At 44.2% G+C, this 25,035-nt stretch overlaps 1 protein-coding gene across 11 annotated transcripts in view; it reads right to left on the bottom strand.

Moving 5' to 3' along the window:
• PHACTR1 (phosphatase and actin regulator 1) overlaps nt 1-25,035 on the bottom strand; it is a 451,342-nt gene that overhangs the window by 174,126 nt on the left and 252,181 nt on the right. For 9 of the 11 annotated variants that reach the window (XM_053250895.1, XM_053250898.1, XM_053250896.1 and 6 more), the window contains one exon: nt 535-699. In XM_053250895.1, the coding sequence (XP_053106870.1) occupies nt 535-699 (165 nt within the window). Of the gene's footprint in view, nt 1-534; nt 700-16,991; nt 17,085-25,035 lie in introns of those variants that run through there. The other 2 variants (XM_053250900.1, XM_053250904.1) reach the window with 2 other exon arrangements.

The raw sequence follows: 25,035 nt of genomic DNA, 5'->3' as shown, positions 1-25,035 counted from the left end.
GCTTCTGTGAGCAGTTTTGTAAGCTGACTGACACCAAGACAGAGCTTCAGGCCTCTTTAAAAATGGATGCTAGCTATGCCAGGCTCATTAAACTTTAGAAATCAGGCTGATGTAGGACTTAATCCATCACCGGGAGAAAAGAAAGGCAAAGGCAAATGGAATATGCACAAAAACAACTAGACATAGTCTTAGCTTTAGTAGGTGATGAGGAAATGACGAGAGTGAGATGCCAAACAAGTGCTGTTCAGAATTCTATCACCTCAGTTTATTCATCTAATTCTGTGCCATCAATTTTGTGGCATCTGTATACAGCCCATGTTTCTCTGTATCTGCTATATGGAGGATTAGGGTGGGAACAGGTACCATGGGGAGCTTATTGGGACTAGTAATCACCAGAAATCAATAAAGAACGTAGTGTGGATAGACCCTTGTGGGCTGCTCTGTAATGTGTGTACACTAGCAGTCAAATGCTGGTTTCCTTGCTTGCCTTCAAAAGAAAGCACCATCCACTAGAGAGAGCAGAGTTTGCATTACCTGCTGACGTGTGCTTAAACTTCTCACTCTTCTTCTTCCGCCATTTCCATGGCTTGAAAAGTCTTCCTAGAGTGGCAAACTTGCTTCTCCTTCGAATTGGCGGAGTGTGGGTCCCTGGAACCAGCGAGTCTGAGCGCATTGCAGCCAGTCTCTCCACTTCTTCAGCTGTAGTTTCATCAATGGGAGAAGGGAGGAAGGGAAAAGGGTATGTCAGTAAAGTAAATGGGCAATATTTCCTGTTGTCAGAAAGAGGTTCTGTTTTTAAACCAAGTTCACCTTGTGCTGACAAAGGCAAGTATTAATAGTAACACTTGCCCTTTGTATAACACCTTTCAACAAGCATTCACAGATAATGTGAGAAAGTGATCCCACAAGTCCGAAAGATATTTTTCTCCCCAGGATTATGTAAGCGTTAGAAGTGTTTTGTGCCAGTTTACTTACAGGTTGTCTTTAAATAAAGCAGGGAGTAAGCAGAAGACAACAGCACAACAGGATGAAAGAATACTAGCTTAACCCAGGCAGAGCATCTGTGCGCTAGTACTTTATTGTTCCCCTCATGCCCTGCCACAGCCCCCCTCAGCTCAGAGATCTCTCCAGCCTCACCTGAGCAGCACTCCTCCTCCTCCTCCTCCTCCATCCCGTTGCTTCCATCCCCCTTACCCCTCTTGGTCGTGGCTGCAGCATTGCTGGCACCTACTGGCCAAGCTGCAGCCTCCTAGACCCAGAGACCTCCTCACGCGAGTCCTGCTCTTCTTCTTCCCACAGGAGCAGCAACAGCAGTTGACTGGGCCCTTCTTCGCTACTGCCACCACAATGGCCGCTCGTTCCCCTCAGGCCACTGACAGGCCCAGGCTCATCCCTTGCCTCCCTGCCTCCCTCTGCCACTGGCCCAAACAGCAGCAGTGGTTGACTGGGCCCTTCCTTGCTGCTGCTGCCATGGCCACTCATTCCCCTCAGGCCGCTGACAGGCTTCGCCCTTCCTTCTTTCTTCTTTCCTCTGCAGCGGGGAAGGGGCGGCAGGGAGGGATCCTGCCACCCCAATTACTCTACTACTTACGGTGCCAAGCGGGAAAGCGGCGGGAGGGGTAAGTAAACCCTCCCGCCGCTCTTAAAGCGACCCCCACCCCCAATCCGAACCACCCAGGTCCGGACCGGTCCGGAGGCTTTTTCAATGGCCTCTGGACCAGTCCGGGCCCACCCCTACTTTTTAAATGAATCTGCTCATATTTAAAAAGTGGATGGTAGCAGCCTACCCAGGACTCCTCACAGTGAGGGAAGGGATTTTGTATCCCCCCTCCTTTTTTAATTGTTACAGACTTATTAAAGTAGGGGGGTAGGAAAGAAGCAGGGGCGTAACTATAATAGGGCAAGGGGAGACTATTATCTTGGGGGCCCCTGCCTGAGGGGGGCAGAGACATGTCTCCCCCACCCAAACGCCCGCCCGAGCTTCCTTGAATATATATATATTTTAATTTTTGGAGGAAGGCAGTGATGGGGGGGCATTTTAAAATTTTATCTCTGGGCCCACTCCAACCTTGTTATGCCCCTGGAAAGAAGTAGAAGCTCTTGCCTCTCTTCCCCACAGACGATTGCTCCCCATAAGCAGTATGGTTTTGCTACTGAGCAGAAAAAGATATGCATAGTTCAGCCTCACCTTTAAGTAACAGGCCCTTCAAATCCACCTGTAATTAATAGGGGCAGGCATGTAGGCTGAGGCCAGGGAACATGTCTTTTAAGCAGACTTCAGATGCTAGCATCCCTCAATTTGGAAATTAGCCCATTGAGGCCATAATGCTAAAGTGTTGTGTTTTTTTATGTCTTATTTCAAAATATATAGGATGTGTCATTATAGTGTTGCACTGTAGCATGCATGATGTAAATGTACTTCATTTTTACCCCATTTGAATTTTTGAAAAATGCAAGTGGCTTACAAGAATGCAACCATAAAACAACAGTATTTTTTTAAGGCACAATTTAAACACATTGGCTGACATGTCCATTAACTTTGCAGCTGCACATCAGGAATAAGTGCCCCTCAGCAGACTGCTTCCTTAGCAGTGCTGATCATGCAAGGGAGGGTGATTTTTGCAGGCTTCTCCTTCCCCTGGAACTGCAAGTGCCCTATGCAACCCCAAGATATGTTCCTGAGGGGCATATTTTCAGGCAGAACAGGGCACTTCCAGGGGAAAAAGAGAATGGTGAAAATCATCCCCCCTCCCTGCTTGCGTGATCAGCTCTGTGGAGTTCAAGGGAACCTATCTTGTGCAGCCTTATAGTTAACAGGAATGTTTGGCCATAAGGCAATAAAATCATGTACATAGCAAAATTAAAAGCCTTCAAGGGGAAATTTTTCCCCCAACATCTGTCTAAGATGAAAAGAGAGAGAACCAATCCAATCTCCCTAGGGACTACAGTGTCATCACCAACAAAGTCCTGCCAATCAAATTTATATTAATGGTGGACCAGAAAGCAAAGCCTCTGCAGCTGATCTCAAAGTTTGGGCAGGTTCATACTGGAAAAGGTGATCCTTAAGATAACATGGTCCATCTCAGATAATTCAAAACTTTAAAAGATAGTACCCCTAGCCCCGCCCTCTGTGTCTGACATCAGACGCAGGGAGCGTTTAGCTACACCAGACGCGAGGGCATGGTTTAGTTCCCAAATGGTACCGTGATTAGCCCCCTTTAAAAGGCAGGGAGAGTCACTCCGGCCCGTGCTGCCAACACAGCGCGGACCAATCTTATCCCAAACAGGGAGGCCCCGTTTGGGAACTAAACCACACCCATGTCTGACAGCAGATGCAGGGGCGTGTCTGGGGCCATGAGATGCGGCCCCTGAAGGGTGGCAGCCTAGGTTCTTTGAACCTGTTCACCCAATGGTGGCTCTGCCCCTGAGTGCAGCTAGAATAAAATAGCTGTAACATGCTGTAATTGCCCAGCTCCCACCAACATTCTAGAGCAGGTTTTCTTAACCTTGGGCCCCCAGATGTTGTTGGACTACAACTCCCAGAATCCCCAGCCACAAAGGCCATGTCAGGGGATTCTGGGAGTTGTAGTCCAACAACATCTGGGGGCCCAAGGTTAAGAAACCCTGTTCTAGAGGCCTGCTTTTGCAGCACCTCAAGCTTTCAAACTGTCTTTAAAGGCAATCTCACATAAAGGGCATTGCAATAATCCCGTCCAAAGTCCATAACCTTATTTACATATTATGTTCAACACATGTACAGTCTGGGTACAGTGTACACAAGTAAAGTTATCCACACATTATATTCAATACACTCTTCCTATCAGCATCCTGCATTTGAGTGGACCTGTACCCAGGATTACTTTTGAAATGAACTCATAAGCCACCTAATGGCTCAGCGGGGAAGTAACTTGCCTAAGGAACAAAAGTTTGCTGGTTCAAATCCCCGCTGGTATGTTTCCCAAACTATGGGAAACACCTATATTGAGCAGCAGTGATATAAGAAGATGCTGAAAGGCATAATCTCATACTGTGCGGGAGATGGCAGTGGTAAACCCCTCCTGTGTTGACACTGACTCGACGGCACAACTTTCCAACATGTACTTTCTTTCACTCAAATGTGTACATGCATACAGACACTTTTACACAAACATAATGTAATGTCTGAACAGCACTCATGTAAGCAATGCACAGGAACTGATTCTCCCCAATTACAAGGATTTCACAGATTACTCTTAAGTTAAAGGGACATTCCTTTATGTGAATGCTTCAGAACATCCAGGGAATATAATAGATATACCTGTGTATTATTTATTAAGTAAATAATATTTATTTACTTTAATCCTGCCTTTCTGCCATAACATCCAAGATGGTTTACAATACAACACATTAAGCAAAAGCAACACTGTTATCAATTTTAGAAGAGCAGCAATGAGTCACAGCTGAAAGGCACCATTGCGCCAGAAACATGAAGGGTGTGTGTGCCACCTTGATCTCATAACTGACTTATAGCAGTACTAGGCAGACTTTTCTTGGAAGAACATTCCCAAGTTATGCCACTATCGCAGAGAATGGCCTCTTCCCATTCACACGTGCCATATCTCAGAAGGCAGGGGTACCCAGGTAAGGGCCAAGACCAAGTAATGTAGCTTCATGGAATAGAACTACAGTTTGTCAGAGACAAGCTGATTTCCCCCCTCCTGAGTGATTTCTCAATGCTAATTAGATGTTACAGAACACCTGTCAAGCCAGGATTACAAATAAAAGGGTTCCAAGTTGTTTCAGGACCTGCTTTATGACCTCTACTTCTTATATATCCCTTTAACTCTTTCCCATCATGAAAAACTTGTAGCATGGGAATAATAATCCTGACCTAGCTTACAGAGTTGCTGTAATTACTGTACTAATGTACCTGAAGTACTTTGAGCACTAAACTGTAAAAAAGTGTTATATATATGTCAAATATTGTTATCACTACTATGTAGACGTAGCATAAGTAAATTCACCTATTTACTGGTGTCACTCTCATTTTACAGGGTTGAGGCGGCTGCAAAATAAATACTACTACCTAAAAATAAGGTACAGTATATGCCTCTAGCTAGTTAGATTTATTTTGCATTCTTGCTACTTTTTTGCTTCCCTCCTTCTACCTCCAAATGAGAGTACCATAAAGGGGGGAAAAGGAAAGGTTGTGCCGTCGAGTCGGTGTTGACTCCTGGCAACCACAGAACCATGTGTTTTTTTGTGGTAGAATACAGGAGGGGTTTACCACTGCCATCTCCCGTGCAGTATGAGATTATGCCTTTCAGCACCTTCCTATATCACTGCTGCCCAATAGAGGAGTTTCCCATATTCTGGGAAACACACCAGCAGGGATTCCAGCCAACAGCCTCCTGCTCTCTAGGAAGGTTACTGCCCCACTGCGCCATTGGGTGGCCATAAACAGATAGTTTAATAACTAAAACCAAAGAATAAAATCTCAAACATGGAAATTACAGGAAAATATGGCTCATGATAGCTTTGCAAGTTCTCAAAGCTAACTTGTAAATGTTATAGCCATAACCAAAGCCATAAACTTTCCTTCCTCCTGTTCTTCGCTTACATAGCACTCATTCCCCCCTACTTTAAAATTCCTTCAGCTTGCCTTGAAATCTTAAACCACTAATTTTTATGTAATTTCTCCACATTTGGAATCAAGTGTGGCACATCTGTGTTTAATTTCATTGTCCGGCTGTTATAACTAAAGGCTAAATAGAAGGAAAATTGTAGTTAGGACTGTATTTAATTGCACTTGGCTGAAGACACACAAAAACAGAAGGCGCAAAGACCCATTCTGTTCTTGTGGGAACTGGGAAGCATTTGGCGAGAAGACTTTTTGTGATATAAAAGCTGAGCAATAAAGCCACTTGCTCCAGTGCGACTTGTCACATGAAGTCACATAAGCCTTTCTACAGGCTCAGTGGCCTGTAGAAAGAAAAGACTTGTTCAGACAGAGAGCATTCTGGGATGTGATATCATAAGCAAGGATTTAGACCAACCTCTCAAAATGGCTCAGTTGTGCTAAGGAGACTGAGGCTAGGTGGAAGAACACACAAAATGCTTTAGCACAACTTCAATTCAATGTTTCTGTTTTCAATATTAAATAAAAACATCTTTAGACAGCTCTACTCTCTCTATAGAAAAAATGTAGTTAAAAGGAAGCCCAATTTTATTTAAAGATCACATGCCCTTGGGCTGATATACATTAAGCAAACTATGCCCAATGAAGTATTTTCTCTCTTCTGTTGTGACTCTTGGGTGGGGTGGTGGGCTAATATGTCTGGGATGAATTGCATTATTGGTCCAGGAACTGTGAAGAAAATTAAAAAAAACCAAAAAACCCATCATTCTAAACCAGCTTGGGATGGTGCTGTGAGGATTGCTACTTAGCCTGACTTCTAGAATAAAAGCCATCGCTGAAAAACATTAAAGCAGCAAGTGCATCATCCCTACACCACCACCTGCTCCCACTTGCTTGAGCTAAATTCCTCAATGAATTGCAATTACTTCTGCAAAAACACACTTTGTATCACAGTTGCTATGTGGCTCTTCCCCTAGCCCACTCTGTTTGTAAAAAGGTTACATTCATTATTTGGCTACCGCTGAGGTAACACTGAGCTTTACTAGACTGGATGTGTGTTTATTTTATTTTATTTTATTTTATTTAAAAACCCTTTGAATGATACACATCATAGAAATGGCATGGCACAAAAAGGGAAACACTTTTATTTATTTATTTATTTTAAAGTCAAGTGGGTGTGGGGAGGGAGGCTAGACATGCTAGACATATTTCCAGAAACAGTAAAGGGTGCCTTGTGAATAAGTATTATAGAATTATCACATCACCATCATCATCATTATTATTTATTATTTCAGTAGCGGTTCCCAGGGTATAATGGACTTTCTAATTATTTATAATTTGCAGCATCCTCTGAACACACAGTAGTCATAGAAAATCTTGTACATGTTAGTTCCCAGTTTGTGGTGGGCTGGTTTGTGTGCATCCAAACTGCTGTGCACAGGATTTGGATCTGCCACACCATCATAAGAATTACTTTCTAAATTTATTTATACTTTTATGTACTGCCCTTCATTCTTAGACCCCAGAATGGTGCGCAAAATCTAAAAGCATCACAATATCCATTTAAACATGTGTACTAAAAACCTTGCAGCATCTTCCACCAGCTAGTACTACTACAAATATTGTGCAGCCACTACATACACAACGGCCATTTTGCTAGGAAGCCCACCATGTTCAGCCCTAGTCAAGGTGGGATTTGCCCCCAAATAATCAAGTTCCAAAGTCAAAGAAGTATTTACTGATCCAAAAACTGTACTCTTATTTACTAGCAGTACTCTCATTTACTATTGAAGTAGCACTTTGTTTAATTAATGTTTCCTGCAGTGGATTTGTTTCCTTCCTGAAATGGTTACACTACATAAGGTAGGAAAGCAGACACTAATAAGGTACTCTATCCATCCATATATTGTGCTCACAAGCAGTCTCGCCTGGGCTAGGCTGTTCATGTGGAGCACTGTGACCTACGTGTATCCTGGTGCTCCTACCAGCCAACCCAATTTCTAAGCCCAGCCTTTAGCCAAGGTTAAGGGCATGCCCTTAGCCTGGCTTCTGGGATTGTGTATAAGCTTGGGCTGCTTGCAGCTCAAGTGCACAGAGATGAGTGTCTAGTAGGGATGTGCCCAGACCAGTCTGGAGGCCATTCTAAAGGCCTCCGGACCAGTCCGGTCAGGTCCAGGCCTGGGCAGTTCAGTTCGGGGGGGGGGTTGCTTTAAGAGCAGGGGGAGGGTTTACTTACCCCTCCCACCGCTTTCCCGCTCTGGCGCCCGTAATTTTAGCAGTAATTGGGGCAGCAGGATACCTCCCTGCCGCCCCTTCCCCCCTTTCGCTACGAAAAGCTCCCAGGAGTCCTCTGCGCGCGCACACGTGTCACAGAGACGTAAAGCGCATGCACAACGTGCGCGTGCGCAGAAGACTCCTGGGAGCTTTTCATAGCGAAAGGGGGAAGGGGCGGCAGGGAGGTATCCTGCCACCCCAATTACTACTAAAATTACGGGCGCCAGAGTGGGAAAGCGGCGGGAGGGGTAAATAAACCCTCCCCCTGCTCTTAAAGCAACCCTCCACCCCAGTGCCGGACCGCAGTTTGGCAGTTCCGTGCACACCCCTAGCATCTAGAACACCCATCTCATGGGGGTATCCCCCAAATGCACTATGCTTGTTGCACGGTGCATTGTAGGATATTTGGAGGCTGGTCCCGGACTCCGGAGATCTGCATGGATCATGTGAACGTGCAGCAGTGGACCGAAGAGGAGGCACTCCGTTGTCTGTGGGAAAGGTGAGTTGGACCCTGCCTTCTCACCTGCCTGCCCATGGGTTGTATGAACACCCTTTTTATGTACTATATTTATATAGTGCTTTAGCATGTTCAAAGTGTTTTGCACACAGTAAGGCTGTGCACACAAGCAGTTATACCTGGGTAGGGTTGCTGGTGTGGAGCACCAGAATCAGGCCTGATCCCAGTGCTCTCCACTGGGGTAGCCCGAGTTTTTTCACCCAGGCTTTTAATGAGGGTTAGGGTGTGTTAGGCATGTGTGAGCCCTTCTACCCCAATCCTCAGACATGTGACTGCTCAGGCTGCCTACAGCCTAATCAGCCACAGAGCTGGGCGGCTAGAACACCCAGCAGCAGGGAAATCCCCCAATGCGCTGCACTCCTCGCATGGTGCATTGTCAGATGTGGGCAGGGGCGTATCTTGGGTAGGGCAGGCAGGGCACGTGCCCTGGGCACCACTTGAAGGGGGGCACCATTTTTAAATGAATATATTTTTTAAAAAAATGGCTGCCAAACACAAAGTGGCCACCATGCATGCTCAAATGGCTTCTGTGAGGCCATTCCAGCATGCACAGCAGCCATTTTGTTTTCTGTGGCCATTTAAAAAAACTTTTTAAAAATGGCCACTGCACATGCTCAAACGGTCCCTGTGAGGCCCTAGGCCTTGCCAGGCCTCACAGAGGCCATTTGAGCATGCGTGGCAGACTCCAAAATGGCCACCACGCTGATCTTTGCAGGCCCGAAAATCAGCCCGGGACGGGCTACGGCGATGAATTAAGAGGCCTGTGGGGGGAAGGGGGAAGGGAATATAATATAATATTTTAAACTTAATATAATTTAATATAATATAATATATTTTAATTTAATATAATATTTAATATAATATATTTAATATATTTTAATTTAAATATATTATATTTAAATATAATATTTAATTTAATATAAATTTAATTTAATATTTTTAATATAAGTCACTGTACACATATTCAGTTTGGCACTTTGGACAGGGAATCAGGGCTTGTGAATACCGAGCTGAAGCTTATGAGCCAGGATTGTATTCATTTGCTCTTACTTTGCTTCTTGTGATAAGTGAGTTAAATGTGATGTCTTAATAATTTGGCTATTAATGGTGAATTTGTCTTTGAATCAGTGTCAAATCCTTAGTATTAAGGCCACTGGGAGTTCCTTGCTCTCTTTCTCTCATTTTAACTGTCTTTCTGAAATACTAGAATATATTCCAAGCAGTGACACAATTTACTCTGCATATCCTTTAATTATTTTCAGAATATCTGGGAAAAGTCAAATTCTCCATTTATTTTTAAAGCTTATGTAATAGTGATGCTACAATGCATAGTAGAGAATTAGACAGGCACTTCTGTTTAGTTTTCCAAGTACACCTCCACATAGTATTTGGGTATTTCATGAGCCCCAGAATACTGAAATTTGTCATTTTCCAGCATTTTTTGGTCTGGCTACATCCACTGCTAAATAGTTTTTGAAATATTAAAAGATTAATGAGTGTATTTTTGAGCTGATATTATGGTAAAGTTATCTGAAAGATGGGTGTCAGATGTTTGGACAGGGGGTGCAATTTCAGTGCTTGCCCTAGGTGCCATTTTCCCTAGATACGTCTCTGGATGTGGGAGGCCACAGCCCGCTTCCTGGCCTGTCTCCTTGCCACTCTGGAGCCATTGTGCACCAGTTGTGTGGGTGCATGGCAATGGGAAGTCCAGGAGCAGCACTGGCCATGTGGGGGAAGGCAGGAAGCTGCCTCCCCCTAGGCTGGGTAAGTTCTGATCATGAGAACAACCTTTTTGTCTCATAACTCAGTAGGGCGGATCACTATTACAGCCCATATATTGCCCACAGAGGAGTGAAGGCAGAGGTGGGTTAGCCCTTCCATCAGGAGAAATGAGGCGGTTGCCTCAGGCAGAAAATTACTGGGGCATCAGCAAGGCATCAAGATGCCCCCTCCTGCCTTTGCTTTCAAAAAGTGGGGGAGAAGGGTGTGCACAAAGGGTCAGCATTTGCTAGGCCACTGTGGGAAACAGGATGCTGGACTAGATGGTCTTGGGCCTGACCCAGCAGGGCTGTTCTTATGGTGCCTGCCTCAGGCTCACAGAGGTCAATTGACTGAAGGTGAGTGAAAAGAGGCTTGCCGAAGGCCTTCTGACCAATTCATGACTGAACCAAGAGTTGAACTGGTGACTTCCAAGAGGGCTAGCCCTAGTCCAGCTGGTGCCACCACCAGCAGCAAGGAGCATCGTTGGCACCCCCTCTATTTGTTCATCTTTTGAATAGCTCCCTTCTGTAGGGCATTTGTAGCCCCTTTCATGACTTTAATGCACAGTCTGCACACATGATTTGTTCTTGCCTAATAAAATAATAAATTTGCACTCATGCTAATGTGTTTGTGCCATATGTAAACAAATAAGAATGAATTTGTTTTCTTTAATTCTATGGAAGCATTTTAATTTTAACTGGAATGCCCAGACAGTTACTTCCACTGTTCCCTCTAAAGCGTGCACACGTCCGCACACTCACAAGTTTTCTGATGTCCGCTCAGTTAGTTTTAGATCCCGCTCAGGTTGAATTAGGAAGGCCCCACTCTGAATGCATGTGCATACACGGTGCCTTGATACAGCTGCCCAGAACAAAACTCATTCCGCACAGAGATGAAAAAAATTAGAGGGACCACTGGTTACCTCCCACCAAATTCAGCCCTGATGTCCAGTTCTCATATTCAACTACTACACTACACTACCTCTTTCCATTTTAAAATACTTCAATGTAAGCATAACAATAAAGTAACTTTTTCATGTAAACAATGCATAAAATGTATATTCCAGCACAGCAAAACTAAATGCAAACATAAACAAAACTAACAGAAAACTTGTGGACAATATTTTGTTTCATTTCCCAGAAAATCCTAGTCTTGCCTGATATACGACTGTTCTCCTGAAACCATGCCATGCTAAAAGGAAGAGAACTACTTCATTCCCCCCAAATAAACATGATTCTTAGCACAAAGTATGTGAATATGAATAAATTTCCCCCCCCTGAATTTAAAATTTACTTTATGTTCCATACAACAGGCTTTCCAGTCAACTGCTAGCTAATAATAAAAGGCTAGAAAGAACCGAAAGCTTGCATACAAATACAGTCTTAGTAAAATATATTACAACTTTTATGCATGAAAGGGTAAAAAATAATGCTTCAGCATACTAGCGTTCTGCTATTATCATTTGCTTTATTTGACCTTAGTCTAACAGTTGTTGTTCTTAACAATTATCAAACAGTTATGGGCTGTGATACGCACAGAAGATTCTTTCTGTTCAACAATATGTGGATGGATTTCATAAGACTGTGAATTGACCTAACCCTTCAGATTTATCCCCACAGGAAGATGACAAGGAATAATGGGGAGGTATGACATCAGCACTCAAGTCCACAGAGAGTCTTGGCACCTGAGGGTATCCGTTGAGGATTCAGTCTACGTACCACCAGGCAACTCTGATCACAGGAGGGGAAGTCAGGGAGAGCAAAGAAACCCGCAAAGAAGCTGTTCAACAATAGAACGGTCTGCCTCATTTGGCAGTGGGCTCTCCTTAACTGGAGGTTTTCAAACAGAGGCTGTATGGCCATCTGTCAGAGATGCTGTGCCAGTTTCCTGCCCTGAGCAGGGGATAGGACTGGAAGACCTCCAAGGTCCCTTCTGACTCTAAATTTATTTGATTCTCTTGACACCCATAGGACTGAATGGGTCAACTGATCTTGCAAACAATGGAGGCTCCTCACTTGGGGCAGAGGGGGCATTTCCCCCTACTTGCCAGCCCCCCATTCTCTCACCAAACATATCATATCTTCCTCTCTGTTTGTCTGTCTCTCTTGCTTGAATGTTGCTCTTGCTTTTCTGCCGCTTGCCAGTAGATGGTTCTGGCTCTAAGTCTTTTTTCTACATTCCTTTGTAAAGCCATTTCCTCCCTCATTGCCCCCAAATAAAGTAATTACCATACTTATTCACTACCCAGATTGCATATTTAGTGCCTCATGCCAATCAGGATCTGCCCTCAACCAATCAACCAAGCTAGTTCTGCCCCCAACCAATCAGAATAGTTTAGAGGCATCTAATCTGACCAGGAGCTAGCAAACAGCAGCCCTGTAATCTGATTTCCAAGGGTCCTTCTAGGAAGGCTGAGCAGAAATTTTGGAGATCTTTGTGCAAAATTAGAGCACCTAGTCTGCAAGCAAATAGAGTTCGGAACAGGTGGGAACCCTGGCTACCTTTCTCCAGCTTCCCCTTCTCCAGAGGGAAGCCAGCGTAGCTAAGGGAGAGGGGGCCGGTGTTCACCCCTATCCCTGAGGCCCCTTGGAGTGAGGCAGACAATGAAGAAAATAGGGAGAGGGGGGCAGGGGCACACCAAAGTAATTTGGGTGCCCGGACTGGCCAGCCGCAAGGTCCCCCTAAATCTCCTGGGGGGGGGGGATGCCCTGCCAAAGCTCTGCTTTTTTTTTAAAGCTTACTGCGGCCGAGGGGTGGCTGCGGGGGAGGGGGAGCGGAGCAGTCCTTCTCGCTCCCTCCCCCCCCCAGCGGCGGCAACCAGGAGAGACGCTGGACCCATCCATCCAGGCCAGCATCCTTAAGAAACTGTGAGGCACGCCTGCGCAGTTTAGAGATTGTTGCAAGCCCATGACGTCACAGGCTTTTGACGATATCTAAACTGCGCAGGCATGCCTTGCAGTTTCTTAAAGATGCTGGCCTGGACGGATGGGTCCAGCATCTCTCTTGGTTGCCGCTGCTGCTGGGGGGGTCGGGAGGAGGACTGGTCTGCTTCGCCCCGCAGCCACCCCTCGGCTGCAGTAAGCTTCCCCCCCCCCCAAGCGGAGCTTTGGCAGGCGTGGGGTAACTGCTGGAGTCCCCCAGCCCCGGCCATTTGGAGGCCGCCCCAGACCTTGGAGGACTGGACCCAGTCCCCAAGGTTCGGGGGTTAGTGCGCCTCTGGAGGTGGAGCTGGAGGGCCATCAGGACCTGAGGGGCCCGGGTTCTTTGAACCCATCCATTCAATAAGAGCTACACCCTTGGTTCTTTTACTAATAGGTAAACAAGCAAGCAGCCCCCTGCCTTCGCTCTTGTTCTGGGACTTTAAGCAAAGTCTCTTGCTAGCTCCCTTATCTTTCTCTTACTCTCTCTCTCTTCTCTTGAGGGCAAGAGAAAGAGAAGGCTTCCAAACAAAATAAGGCATTTTAACTGAAATTACTAACTGGACAACTTCAAACCTATCCTGTTTGAAATGTGTGTTTACTTTATGCATAAATATTTGAGGTTTTGTTTTTATTTTTAAAAGATTTTGAAATTAGTGCCTTCTCTTCATGGGCAGTCTTAACAGGCACAGCTTGGAAACCAGACCAATCCAAAATAGTCAAGTTGTTCCACCATTCTATAGACCTGATGCCAGTTTTTGTTTGCTGCTGGTTAGATATTTTGTGTGAGACTCGTGTGTGTGTGTGTGTGTGTGTGTGTGTGTGTGTGTGTGTTAGTACTGAAAGGAGAAGTTCTCAGCAGAAGCTCGAAAAATACAACAGCAGAAGATCTTTGGCAGATTTATATGGTTTAATTTTCAAATCTGATAGAGGATTCTTTCGAGTAAATATTGCCTAGAACTGCAGCCAGTTCTATAAAGTTTATTCCAAGTAAAGCCTTAATGAACTCACTGGGGCTTACTCCCAAGTAACTGTTATGTGCATAGGATTGGAACCCAAAGACATATCATAGAAATGTATATATTGTGAGAAAGGGAGAAATAAGGCTTGCCCCCCCCCCTTTAAAGGTATGTACTGTGTGTGCATATTTGTGAGAAGAAAGGAAACTACTGGGCTCTGTGTGTGGCCAATTACACTGTTGTATTTTCAAGTGGTGTGAAATGTGTGTATGCAGATGCTACCTGCAAATCGGTGCTCAAGAGAGACTCCAACCTCTCCCCATTTCAGTTGATCTTCTTAGCCTAGTCCTGCTTGGGGTGAGGAGGAGAGGGCTGAGATTACAAGTAGGGGGAGAAGTAGAGGCAATGCTGACAGAAGAAGGGATGGAGCTACTGAGGGGAAGAAAAGGCACGGGGACTTGAGAGAGAGACAGTGGGGGCATTGCTACATTGACACCTGCAATTAACCACTCTAAGGGCAGGATTCCTTTACTCACAGCCAACCACAGTGATCTTTCCCTGCAACATATGGACTGAGAAAGAGGTTTCGGGGCAGGAGGCATGCCACAGCTTGTGCTAGAGGACCCTCTTGCACTGGTGCAACACTAATCCAAAACTCTAGTTCCCAACTTAGTGGAACTAGCTAGTGCAACATCTTTGCACCAGTGTAACATGTCAGCCACTGTCTTCAAGTGTATTGCTCACTGGAGGCTTTTTGAGAAAGGTTAAAAACATTTAAAATCGCCTGCTTGCCCATTTCTTTTGTGGGTTGGGTAGTAAGTAACACCCATCATGCCCTACCATCCAATCCATTTTGGTGCCCCTAGGAGCTATCCATGGGGAACAATGGGGTATTCTGAGTTTCCCCATTTCCCCCATCGCTCAAACACTTTAAACATTTAAAGTTTTATTTCATCAAAACAACTGGTTTGACTGCTGTTTTGATGAAATGTTTCGGACATCTGCATTTTGTTCAGAGCTCAAAACAAAATGCAAAATCCATTTTGTGCACATCCCTATTCAGTAGTCATTGAAGTGGCAGCAGTAGTGGGAGTATGCCATGGAAATTATTAGAAGACACAATCCAAAGTTGTTGTTGTTGTTGTTATTTTTACATTTATATCCCGCTCTTCCTCCAAGGAGCCCAGAGTGGTGTACTACATACTTGAGTTTCTCCTCACAACAACCCTGTGAAGTATGTTAGGCTGAGAGAGAAGTGACTGGCCCAGAGTTACCCAGCTAGTATCATGGCTGAATGGGGATTTGAACTCAGGTCTCCCCGGTCCTAGTCCAGCACTCTAACCACTAGTTAAGGATATGCTCAATGTCCTTAACTGTAGTGGGATTGTGCTTGTCCACAGCTTTTAGCACTCTTGGTGAGACACATGAAAAGGTTGTCAGGCTGTTTTCTCTGATAATGCAATGACTCCATAATTTGTTCTAAGCTTACTAGAATGCATCAAGGACACAGAGCAGTTTGTAGAGCATCCACTTTCAACACATTATATTGCATGCAATAGATAAAAATAGCTGTGATAATAAGTATACTCTCTTCCTGGGGCTTGCTTCCTTCTTCACAAGCTCATCCTTTCTGACTTTCTGTGAAAAATTAAGATTAATGTTGTCTCACATTGACCTACTTTCTAAGGTTCTCATATGTGGCAAAAAGACAAAGTCAATGACATTTCCAGAGATGGAAACGATGCTTGAGTGAGCTTCAGACTCACCATCAATCTTTTGCAACAAATTACATGCAAACTTCATTTTAGAAATCAAATTGGCATCAATGGGTACACATAACACAACACCATCCGGATCAAAATTAATATGCTAGACTAACAAATAACCAGGATTGTACAACATTTAGCCAAGTGTTCAAATGTGCAGTTTTTTATTCTTTAACTGAAATATGTAATGTAACTCTAAAACCAGCCATCTTACCAGAAGATTGAAAAGTAACACTTATTTTTTAAAAAGCATCCAGGAAGTATCCGGAAAACTGCATTTGTCAGTGTAACTTTCATCCTAGGTAAATTGGTGGAAAGCATTATTAAAGTCTATTGCTGTTAAAATACATCAAAGAATAGGACTTGCTAAGGAAGAACCAGCATGGCTTCTGCACAGAGATGTTCTGCCTCAACAATCTTTTGGAGTTCTTTGAGGGTATCAGAAGCATGTAGATAGAGATGGCCTGGTAGCTATTATATCTGTAGATTTGCAAAAAGCTTTTAACAAAATTCATTGCCAGAAGCTTCAAAGCATAAGTGTACATGAGAAAAGAGATACTAATTAACTTATTTATAAATGCTCTAAAATCAGGGGTGAGCAGTGAGGCAACAGATAACATCACTTTATTCAGGATGCGGAAATCCCAAGCAGACCAAGAAGAGCTTCCAAATGGATTACTTTAATTTGGGTCAACGAGGAACAAAATGGCAGGTAAGATTCAATGTATCAGTATAAAAGGACACACACAGTGACATATTAAAAGTCACACAAACACTTAAGGGGTCTAATTTGATTAACAGAAAAGATATATTGGATATTGAGTTGAAAACCTGCTGAAAACATCAACCCAATGTTTTAGCAATAAGAAAAGGAAAATTAACTGATAACAAAACAGGTATCATCATGCCATCATATCAGACCCAAGAGTGGCTACACTTAGAATATTATGCAGAGTTATAGTTGCCTCTCCTGGAAACAGATATCATAGAGATGGGAAATATATAGAAAAGGGTAACTAAAATGACCAGGGGGTTGTGATGCTGGAGACTGAACATCTTTCCTGTGAAGGAAGGCTGAAAGGTTTGAGGTATTTTAGTGTAAAAAAGGATAACCAAGGGAGAGAGGTTATCTGAGAGAGGTTTAAAAATTATGAAAAGATTATTTCCCAGACAACTTACATGTACCTAGACTTAATTTGATCTTCTAGTATAGCTGTTTGTTTTGTGAAATCAGTCCAGGACCCAGTTTCAAGGGTTCATGTTAGAGGAAAGTGACCAGCAAGAGTCCATTATGATGTCACCGCTTGCTATGGTTTCCAGTGCACTTTCATTGCATTCCCAATTGAGGAGTTGCATTACTTCTGCTCTTGCCATCTCCATGATGACATCAGCAGTCTCTGGATTCCCATTCACAAAGAAGCCATTACAATGGTGAAGCAAAATGTCATATGAGAAGCAGATCCAATTGATTTGCCCCTGAACAATTGGAGGTAGAATCTGTGAGATAAACCTTTAGAAATATTTTTGGACACAAATATTGGAATTTTAATTTGAAAAAAAAGCATATCATGTCAGAGAATGGCATGAAGATTCTAACTTTTTGACAGGATATATTTGTTATATCTTTTGAGAGGTATATGACCTGCAGTGCTAGAATGGAATGTATAATTCTTGACTGGTTATGCAATTAGGGCAATAGTGCAATAACGGAGACAAAATAAATGTTTTAAAGACGGTTGCTAGTGGGACCTCTGTTTCATATTTCCATCCTCACATTTTATTACAGTAAGCTGTTAGCCATTCAGACTGTTTCATTCACACACTAGGCTGTGCAGTCTAAATTATTTCAAAATTCCTTCAGCTACTGCTTAGGCTTTTTGTAAATAGAGAACTGTTTTCATCCATATATAAAGGCTTAGTTTCTATGTCTATTCTTTTATCCAGTGCACCAAATGACTATCCAGTGTCATCAAAGCAATGACAGATTTACCATTTGATTACCAGAAGATTACCACAAAGGAAAACAAAAGTGTTTTATCTGTTCTAAGTTATTCCTTTTTGACAAGGCCCCTAACCTCATTTTTAAAATGTATTGCATAGAGTTTTTCCTAATTTGTTACACTCCTCTTCTGCCACATGTAAGCTTATTAACAGTTTGCTGTACAGCTGGACCTCCCTATATGTGGACCCAACATCCGTGGTTTCGCATATCTGCGGTCGGGTAATTAACACCCAACCTTGGCATAAGCTGGGGATTGGGGAGGCAGAAAAGGGGTTAATTCCACACATCAGGGGGTGGCTGGAAATATCCACAGGTTGGGGGTAATTTCTGGCCGCTATTTTGCAGATGAGAGCCGTTTTATGACTTTAAAAAAGTGATTTTTCACGAAATTTCTGGGACTTGGAGGGGGGGCATCCTTGGACTCCTGAAGGCCCACAGAGCATGGTACAGCACTTTATTGGCCCATTTTTGTGGTTTTGGGGCAATTTTTTGGTTTGTTTTTTAGTCAGAGAACCTAACCCCCACAATCCCATAGACTCAATGCCTCATTATCCGTGGTTTTGTTACCCACAGTAATATGCTGGAACAGAACCCCCGCGGATAATGAGGTCCAGCTGTATCTCTTGGTTTTCTACATTTTTTTCCTAGTACCAAGTCATGCACAACCAAATACGCACGCTATCCAAAGTGCTGTGTTTAGAAACTGATCTAGGTCCAGTTCAGTGACATGGGACAGGAGTTTGAAATGGGAACTCCTCTTTTCATCATATGCATCATTCTATCTAAACGGTGACTGTGAAGTACTTTGATTGTGTTCTGGTTGTTACAATCAGGATTCAAGCATCTATCTATAGGGGAATGAGCAGATGGATGGCTAGTGGAGCTGCCTCATCAACTGCGGGCAAAAAATGTAGCCTGCCATTCAGACTCCAGGGTGCTTTCCAGATTAGACCCTGCAACAGGGTCACAGCGTATCTCTGAAGTTTGCTTCCGCATTTCCTGTGTTGTGACAAGAGATCCAAGAGGACCAACAGAGTCACACTTCCTCTGTCCATTGCCAATTGGAGATCATTCATCAGGCCGACCAAGGCAGTCTCCACCCCATCGCCCGCCCGAAAACCAGTTTGAAATGGGTCTAGATAATCAGTTTCCTCCAAGACCGCCTGGAGCTGAGAGGCCACCACCCTCTCAATTACCTATAATTGCTCAACTCTGAGGGATCTAACGCAGGCTTCTTTAGAAGAGGTCTAATAATTGCCTCCTTAAGACAAGGAAGCATCCTGCCCTCCCTCAGAGAAGCATTTATGATTTCTACCAACCACCCTTCCCCTGAAATAGCTTGCTGACCTGCCAGAGTTTCTTCTTCTATTCCCCAACACCACCAGAATAGCTGTCTCACCCTGGTTCAAATTTGCCATTAGCAACTTAAGCAGCATTGGAAGCGAGTTTCTTCCAGCCCTCCTTCATTCAGGTTCTGCTGGAATCTGTTCTGCTTAATGAAGAACTGAAAATCATGTCTCATAGGAAAATAAAGAGCCACAATATTTGTGTACCTTTCAGGGTTTCTCAATATGTCTAAGACTGGTGCAAGGTACATTCACCTCAGGGATGTTACAGAAAATGGCAGAAGTGTTAGCCATATGAACTCTCATCATCACATTGACATCCCTGCCAGTGCTCATCAGGAACACCTGGCAAAGACAGCAAGGCACTCAATATTATGATGAGGGCAATCAGAACAACTTGTCATGGAGAGGCTATTTTCAGTGGCAGCTTTGTGGCAAGTGTTACATGTGCATTGGTCGATACAGTGGCTGCATTTTCAGACGATGGTCTGGAGCAGGGATTCTCAGTGTGTGGGTCCTCAGATGTAAATGGACTTCAACTCCCATAATTCCCAACCAAAGTCCACGGGGCTGGGGATTATGGGAGTTGAAGTCCAATAACATCTGGGGACCCACACGTTGAGAAACCCTGGTCTGGAGGATCACTAATAAGCAATGGGTTTGAATTACTGAAGAGAAAAATAAAAGATCAAATGGCATGTTTATGATGAAGCCTGAAAGTGGGGCAGGGGAAGAAGTGCAATGACCCCTTGAAATGGTAATTTATTCCACATTTATACAAATACAATGTATAACTAATGGACATTCTTTCAAAGTTGCCTTTAAAAAAAAACACAACCACCCTCACTGAATTATTTTTCATTTAGAATCATGCCCTGGAATGCCTGTTAGCCTATGCAAAAGCTGTCTGCATGTGAGAATTAGTTTTGTTTTTCTAATACCAAAAGAACAGAGCCCTGGATCATCAATTTGGATTTGGAAAGCAGCACCAGCACACGTAAAATGATTCTCAAGTAAAATTGCCACCCACCAGCAATATGGAGCCACTTTCCTTATAATTTCAAACACATATGGACCTATTGGCCATAGAAGTCTTATGGGAGAAAAGAACAACACACAATGATGGCATCTGAGTGATGTGCAGGATAAAGTGAGAGGTAGTGTAGAAGAATCAGCTTCAGTACTGAGGCTGCCTTCCTGTTAAGTGATGCTGACATTCTGATAAACTAGGTAGGGATATGGAAGATCCACTGCTCATGTTTAATGAAACTGACACTAAACGTGAAGGTATAGAAAAAGCTCACCAAGTGTGTATGTCTTATATGGGCTGAGTAATTCTGGTCCTCTGGCTATGGTAGACTACAACTCCCATCATCCCTGACTGTTGGTCACTGTGGCTGGGATGTGAATTGTAGTCCAATAACGGCCAGAGGGCCAAAGCTGTGCAGCCCTACCTTATATGGTTAGTCACTTACAGACTGTATAATGCATTGCTTTCCCATGAGCAGCGAAGACCGGCTGCTAGGGCAGCTATGCCTGGGCTTGGCTGTGAGAATTGCCAGGAGCCCCACGGCTCTTGGTGGCAAAACCCGCCTAGGGAGCCTGCCTGTTAGCCGAGGTTAAGGGCAGCTAATTGACCATATGCTGGCAGTGGCTGCTCCCAGCTGGTGCTGACACAGGAGTGGGCTCCAGCCATCGCCAGGGGGATCCCCACAATGCACCACACACTGGTGCAGTGCATTGTGGGACGATGTGTCCCTCCTCACCTCCGTGCTGTCTGGGACAGTGGCAGACCATCTGGGCGCACTATCAATGCGCCCAGACAATCCTGGGGACTGTCTGCAGGGAAGGCGGGTTTCTGCAGCCTTCCCTGCCGCCTGGCAGCTGGCCAGCTCCCAGGATCATGAGAAAGGGCTCTGTGTTTTAATATGCTATTGTTGCTCAGTACTCCTTCATATGAGTCTCTTGATACCAGCAGGCAGCAGGTTCTTGTTAGAATACCAACAAGCTTTGAATTGAAGCCAAAATAAGTTTCTGGTTCTTATGATGGTAGGGGGGGAAAGTTAATGCTTTATTGATACTGAAATGTGTGACTGCAGACTAAATTAAGCATCATTATAATTAATTTTATTGTTCCATCATCTGTAAAGGCATAATCCCAATGAACCCCTGAAGACTGGCAAACTGGCACCTTTTAAAGTGGAACCTCTCTTACATTTAGCAGGTGGAGAGAAACTGCTCCTACTGTATATCATAGCATTTCTTCAGTGGCTATTGCTAGTAGTGTCTCCTTAATGTTTTGTTTAAGATGGTGAGACCTTTTGGGGCAGGGAATCATTTCTATCTTTTTCTATGTAAGCCACTTTGAGAACTTTATTTCAGCATTGCATACAAATATACTGCAATGATGACGAGTGACTCCCATTCCCCTCCCTCTTGCTTCTGCTCAAATGTGTGACAAAGGACTTCTGAATCTCATGAAGAGCAACACCCATGCATCCAGAGGATCTTATGCTTTTTCTTTTCCTGCTCTTTTTAATACATAAACTGGACCTGGCGCAGAATTTCATGTCCGGGGGCGGGCGGGGCGGGCGCAGAAATCCCACATTGGAGCAAGCGTAACCTATCTCCTATTATTCGATAAAGAAACTGTTCTCATGAGCAGCAGAAACCGGGCTAAGGCAGCCTAGCCCAGTTTCTGCTGCTCGTATGTTGCAACGGGAGCCGTGCAGCTCTCAGCGGCAAGCCCACTTATGGAGGCCGCTGCTTAACCCAGGTTTTTGGCACAAGTGCACCCCGCAAATGGATTAACAGATGGTTGGCCACGGCTACTTGCAGCCGTGGTGGACACACTCGGGGAGGGAGGAGGGGGGATCCCAGAAATGCACTGTGCACTCGTGCGGTGCATTACTGGGGCTCTGTGGGGCAGGGTGCCGCACGGCAGTGCTTCCCTTCACCCAACCCCCAGAGCTGCTGGGTGAGTCACAGGCGGATGGCAGGAGAGTCACTGCTCCTCTGTGTCTCTGATCTGCCTGCCCAGAGCCTTGGCTGTGATTGTCTGCGGGGAGGTAAGCACTTTTGGGCTTCCTCCCCGCAAAAGAGGGTAGCCTTCTCATGCACTCGTGAGAAGAGCTTCAAAATCTTCAAGATATACCTGGGATGCCTAAAACACCCAATATAGCTACATCTAGCTATTTAAGAATCCTATATGACCATATACAAGGATATAATCTCATTTGCACAATTTTTGCATTTGCACAGTTGCGCAACTTATGTGCACACAACGTTACTGGGCTTTCAATAGCAGCTTAGAAATAAAAATATATTGAAAAACCAAGTTTTCAAAGCTTGTATGTCTTTGTTTTGGCAACATACTGGGATTCATTCTCTCTCTCTCTCTCTCTCTCTCTCTCTCTCTCTCTCTCTCTCTCTCTCTCTCACACACACACACACACACACACACACACACACACACACACACACACACATCCCTGCCATGCTATTGTGAAAGAATAGTATAAGGTATTTTTGTATTGGTTAATCTTTAATCCAATTAGAAATTTGTTTTTGTATTATGCTTTCACTGTAGAACTGTGCTCAATATATAGCCTATTCAGAATTGTTTAATCTTAAGGTGATATCCACTGAGGTGCATCAGAGACTCCTTATGACATGGACAAGAGATATCATAGGCCCATAAATGACTTCAGGAATGTTCTTAACTATAGACTATGAACACAGTAGACCACAATGCTATTTCTATAAACCATTTATCTTGTTAACGTGCACCTGGGGGCTCCATCACTATGCTCATTATTGGCTACAGTATCATCAAGATCAGCTCAGCAATGGTTTAATCCATGAACGTCTGACCCTTTCGTTAACAGAAAGATCAACAACACATCACACAGCAAAACTGCTCTCTGTGCTCTTAATATATGGCTTGTTGTCTGAGGGAACTGACCAAAACAGATGGTTACTGGAAATAAGCAAATCACAAATGAAGCTGCCTTAGACTGAGTGAGATCGTTAGTCCATCTAGCTCAGTAGTGCCCAGAGGTGTAGCCACCACTGAGCGGAGGGAGAGTGCCTGGGCATTGCCCCCCTCACTGTCCATTGCCCCCCTCACCCCCTGCACTTGGGCCCAACTTAACACCAACTTCTCTCCGACATCACCAAGCCGACGAGAGTGAGGCAGAGCTTCTCTGGTGCCAGCAAGAACAGGAGGCCCTTTTAAGGCATGCTTAGGAAAATAGGGACATAGGCAGCTGCCATATACTGAGTTGGTCTATCTAGCTCAGTATTGTCTTCACAGACTGACAGTGGCTTCTCCAAGGCTGCAGGCAGGATTCTCTCTCAGCCCTATCTTGGAGGTGCTGCCAGGGAGGGAACTTGGAACCTTCTGCTCTTCCCAGAGCAGCTCCATCACCTGAGGGGAATCTCTTACAGGGCTCACACTCAGGAGCGTATCTTGAGTAGGACAGGCAGGGCACGTGCCCTGGGCACCACTTGAAGGGAGGCACCATTTTTAAAATTAATAAAAAATTAATAAAAATGGCTGCCAAACACAAAATGGCCACCATGCATGCTCAAATGGCTTCTGTGAGGCCATCGGCCATGCCAGGCCTCGCAGAGGCCATTCCAGCATGCACAGCAGCCATTTTGTTATCGGTGGCCATTTTTAAAAAAGTTTTTAAAATGGCCACTGTGCACACTCAAATGGTCCCTGCGAGGCCCTAGGCCTTGCTAGGCCTCACAGAGGCCATTTGAGCATGCGTGGCAGCCTCCAAAATGGCCACAACACCAATCTTTGCAGTCCCGAACAGGCCCAAAAATCAGCCCGGGACAGGCTGTGGCGATGAATTAAGAGGCCTGTGGGGGGAAGGGGGAACCTTTGCAGACACCCCTCACAGCCTTTAGGAAGCCCCCCCCCGAAGGGGCTACAGGTACATTTTTTAAAAATTTAATATAATATAAGTCACTGTACACATATTCAGTTTGGCACTTTGTACAGAGAATCAGGGCTTGTGAATACCGAGCTGAAGCTTATGAGCTAGGATTCATTTGCTCTAACTTTGCTTCTTGTGATAAGTGAGTTAAATGTGATGTCTTAATAATTTGGCTATTAATGGTGAGTTTGTCTTTGAATCAGTGTCAAATCCTTAGTATTAAGGCCACTGGGAGTTTCTTGCTCTCTTTCTCTCTTTTTAACTGTCTTCTGAAATACTAGAATATATTCCAAGCAGTGACACAATTTACTCTGCATATGCTTTAATTATTTTCAGAATATCTGGGAAAAGTCAAATTCTCCATTTATTTTTAAAGCTTATGTAATAGTGATGCTACAATGCATAGTAAAGAATTTAAAAGGCACTTCTGTTTAGTTTTCCAAGCAGACGTCCACATAGTATTTGCGTATTTCATGAGCCCCAGCATACTGAAATTTGTCATTTTCCAGCATTTTTTGGTCTGGCTACGTTAGATAGTTTTTGAAATATGAAAAGATTAAATAGTTACTGCTAAATAGTTTTTGAAATATGAAAAGATTAACGAGCTAAATAGTTTTTGAAATATGAAAAGATTAACGAGCTCAACTTTTATTTTTGCTAAATAGTTTTTGAAATATGAAAAGATTAATGAGGTTGACTTGTATCTTTGATCTGATATTATGGTAAAGTTATCTGAAAGCTGTGTGTCAGATGTTTGGATGGGGGCGCAATTTCAGTGCTTGCCCTAGGCGCTATTTTCCCTAGATACGCCTCTGCAGTCTCCCTTTCATATGCAACCAGGGTGGATCCTGGTTTAGCTAAGGGGACAAGTCATGCTTGCAACCACAAGACCAGCTCTCCTCCTCACTTGCTTGTTCTTGCAGTTA

This window comes from Hemicordylus capensis, chromosome 4, assembly GCF_027244095.1.
Source record: "Hemicordylus capensis ecotype Gifberg chromosome 4, rHemCap1.1.pri, whole genome shotgun sequence".
Lineage (NCBI taxonomy): Eukaryota > Metazoa > Chordata > Lepidosauria > Squamata > Cordylidae > Hemicordylus > Hemicordylus capensis.
Note: the sequence above shows the minus strand (reverse complement) of the source record. Positions and strands in the feature narration are given on the sequence as shown.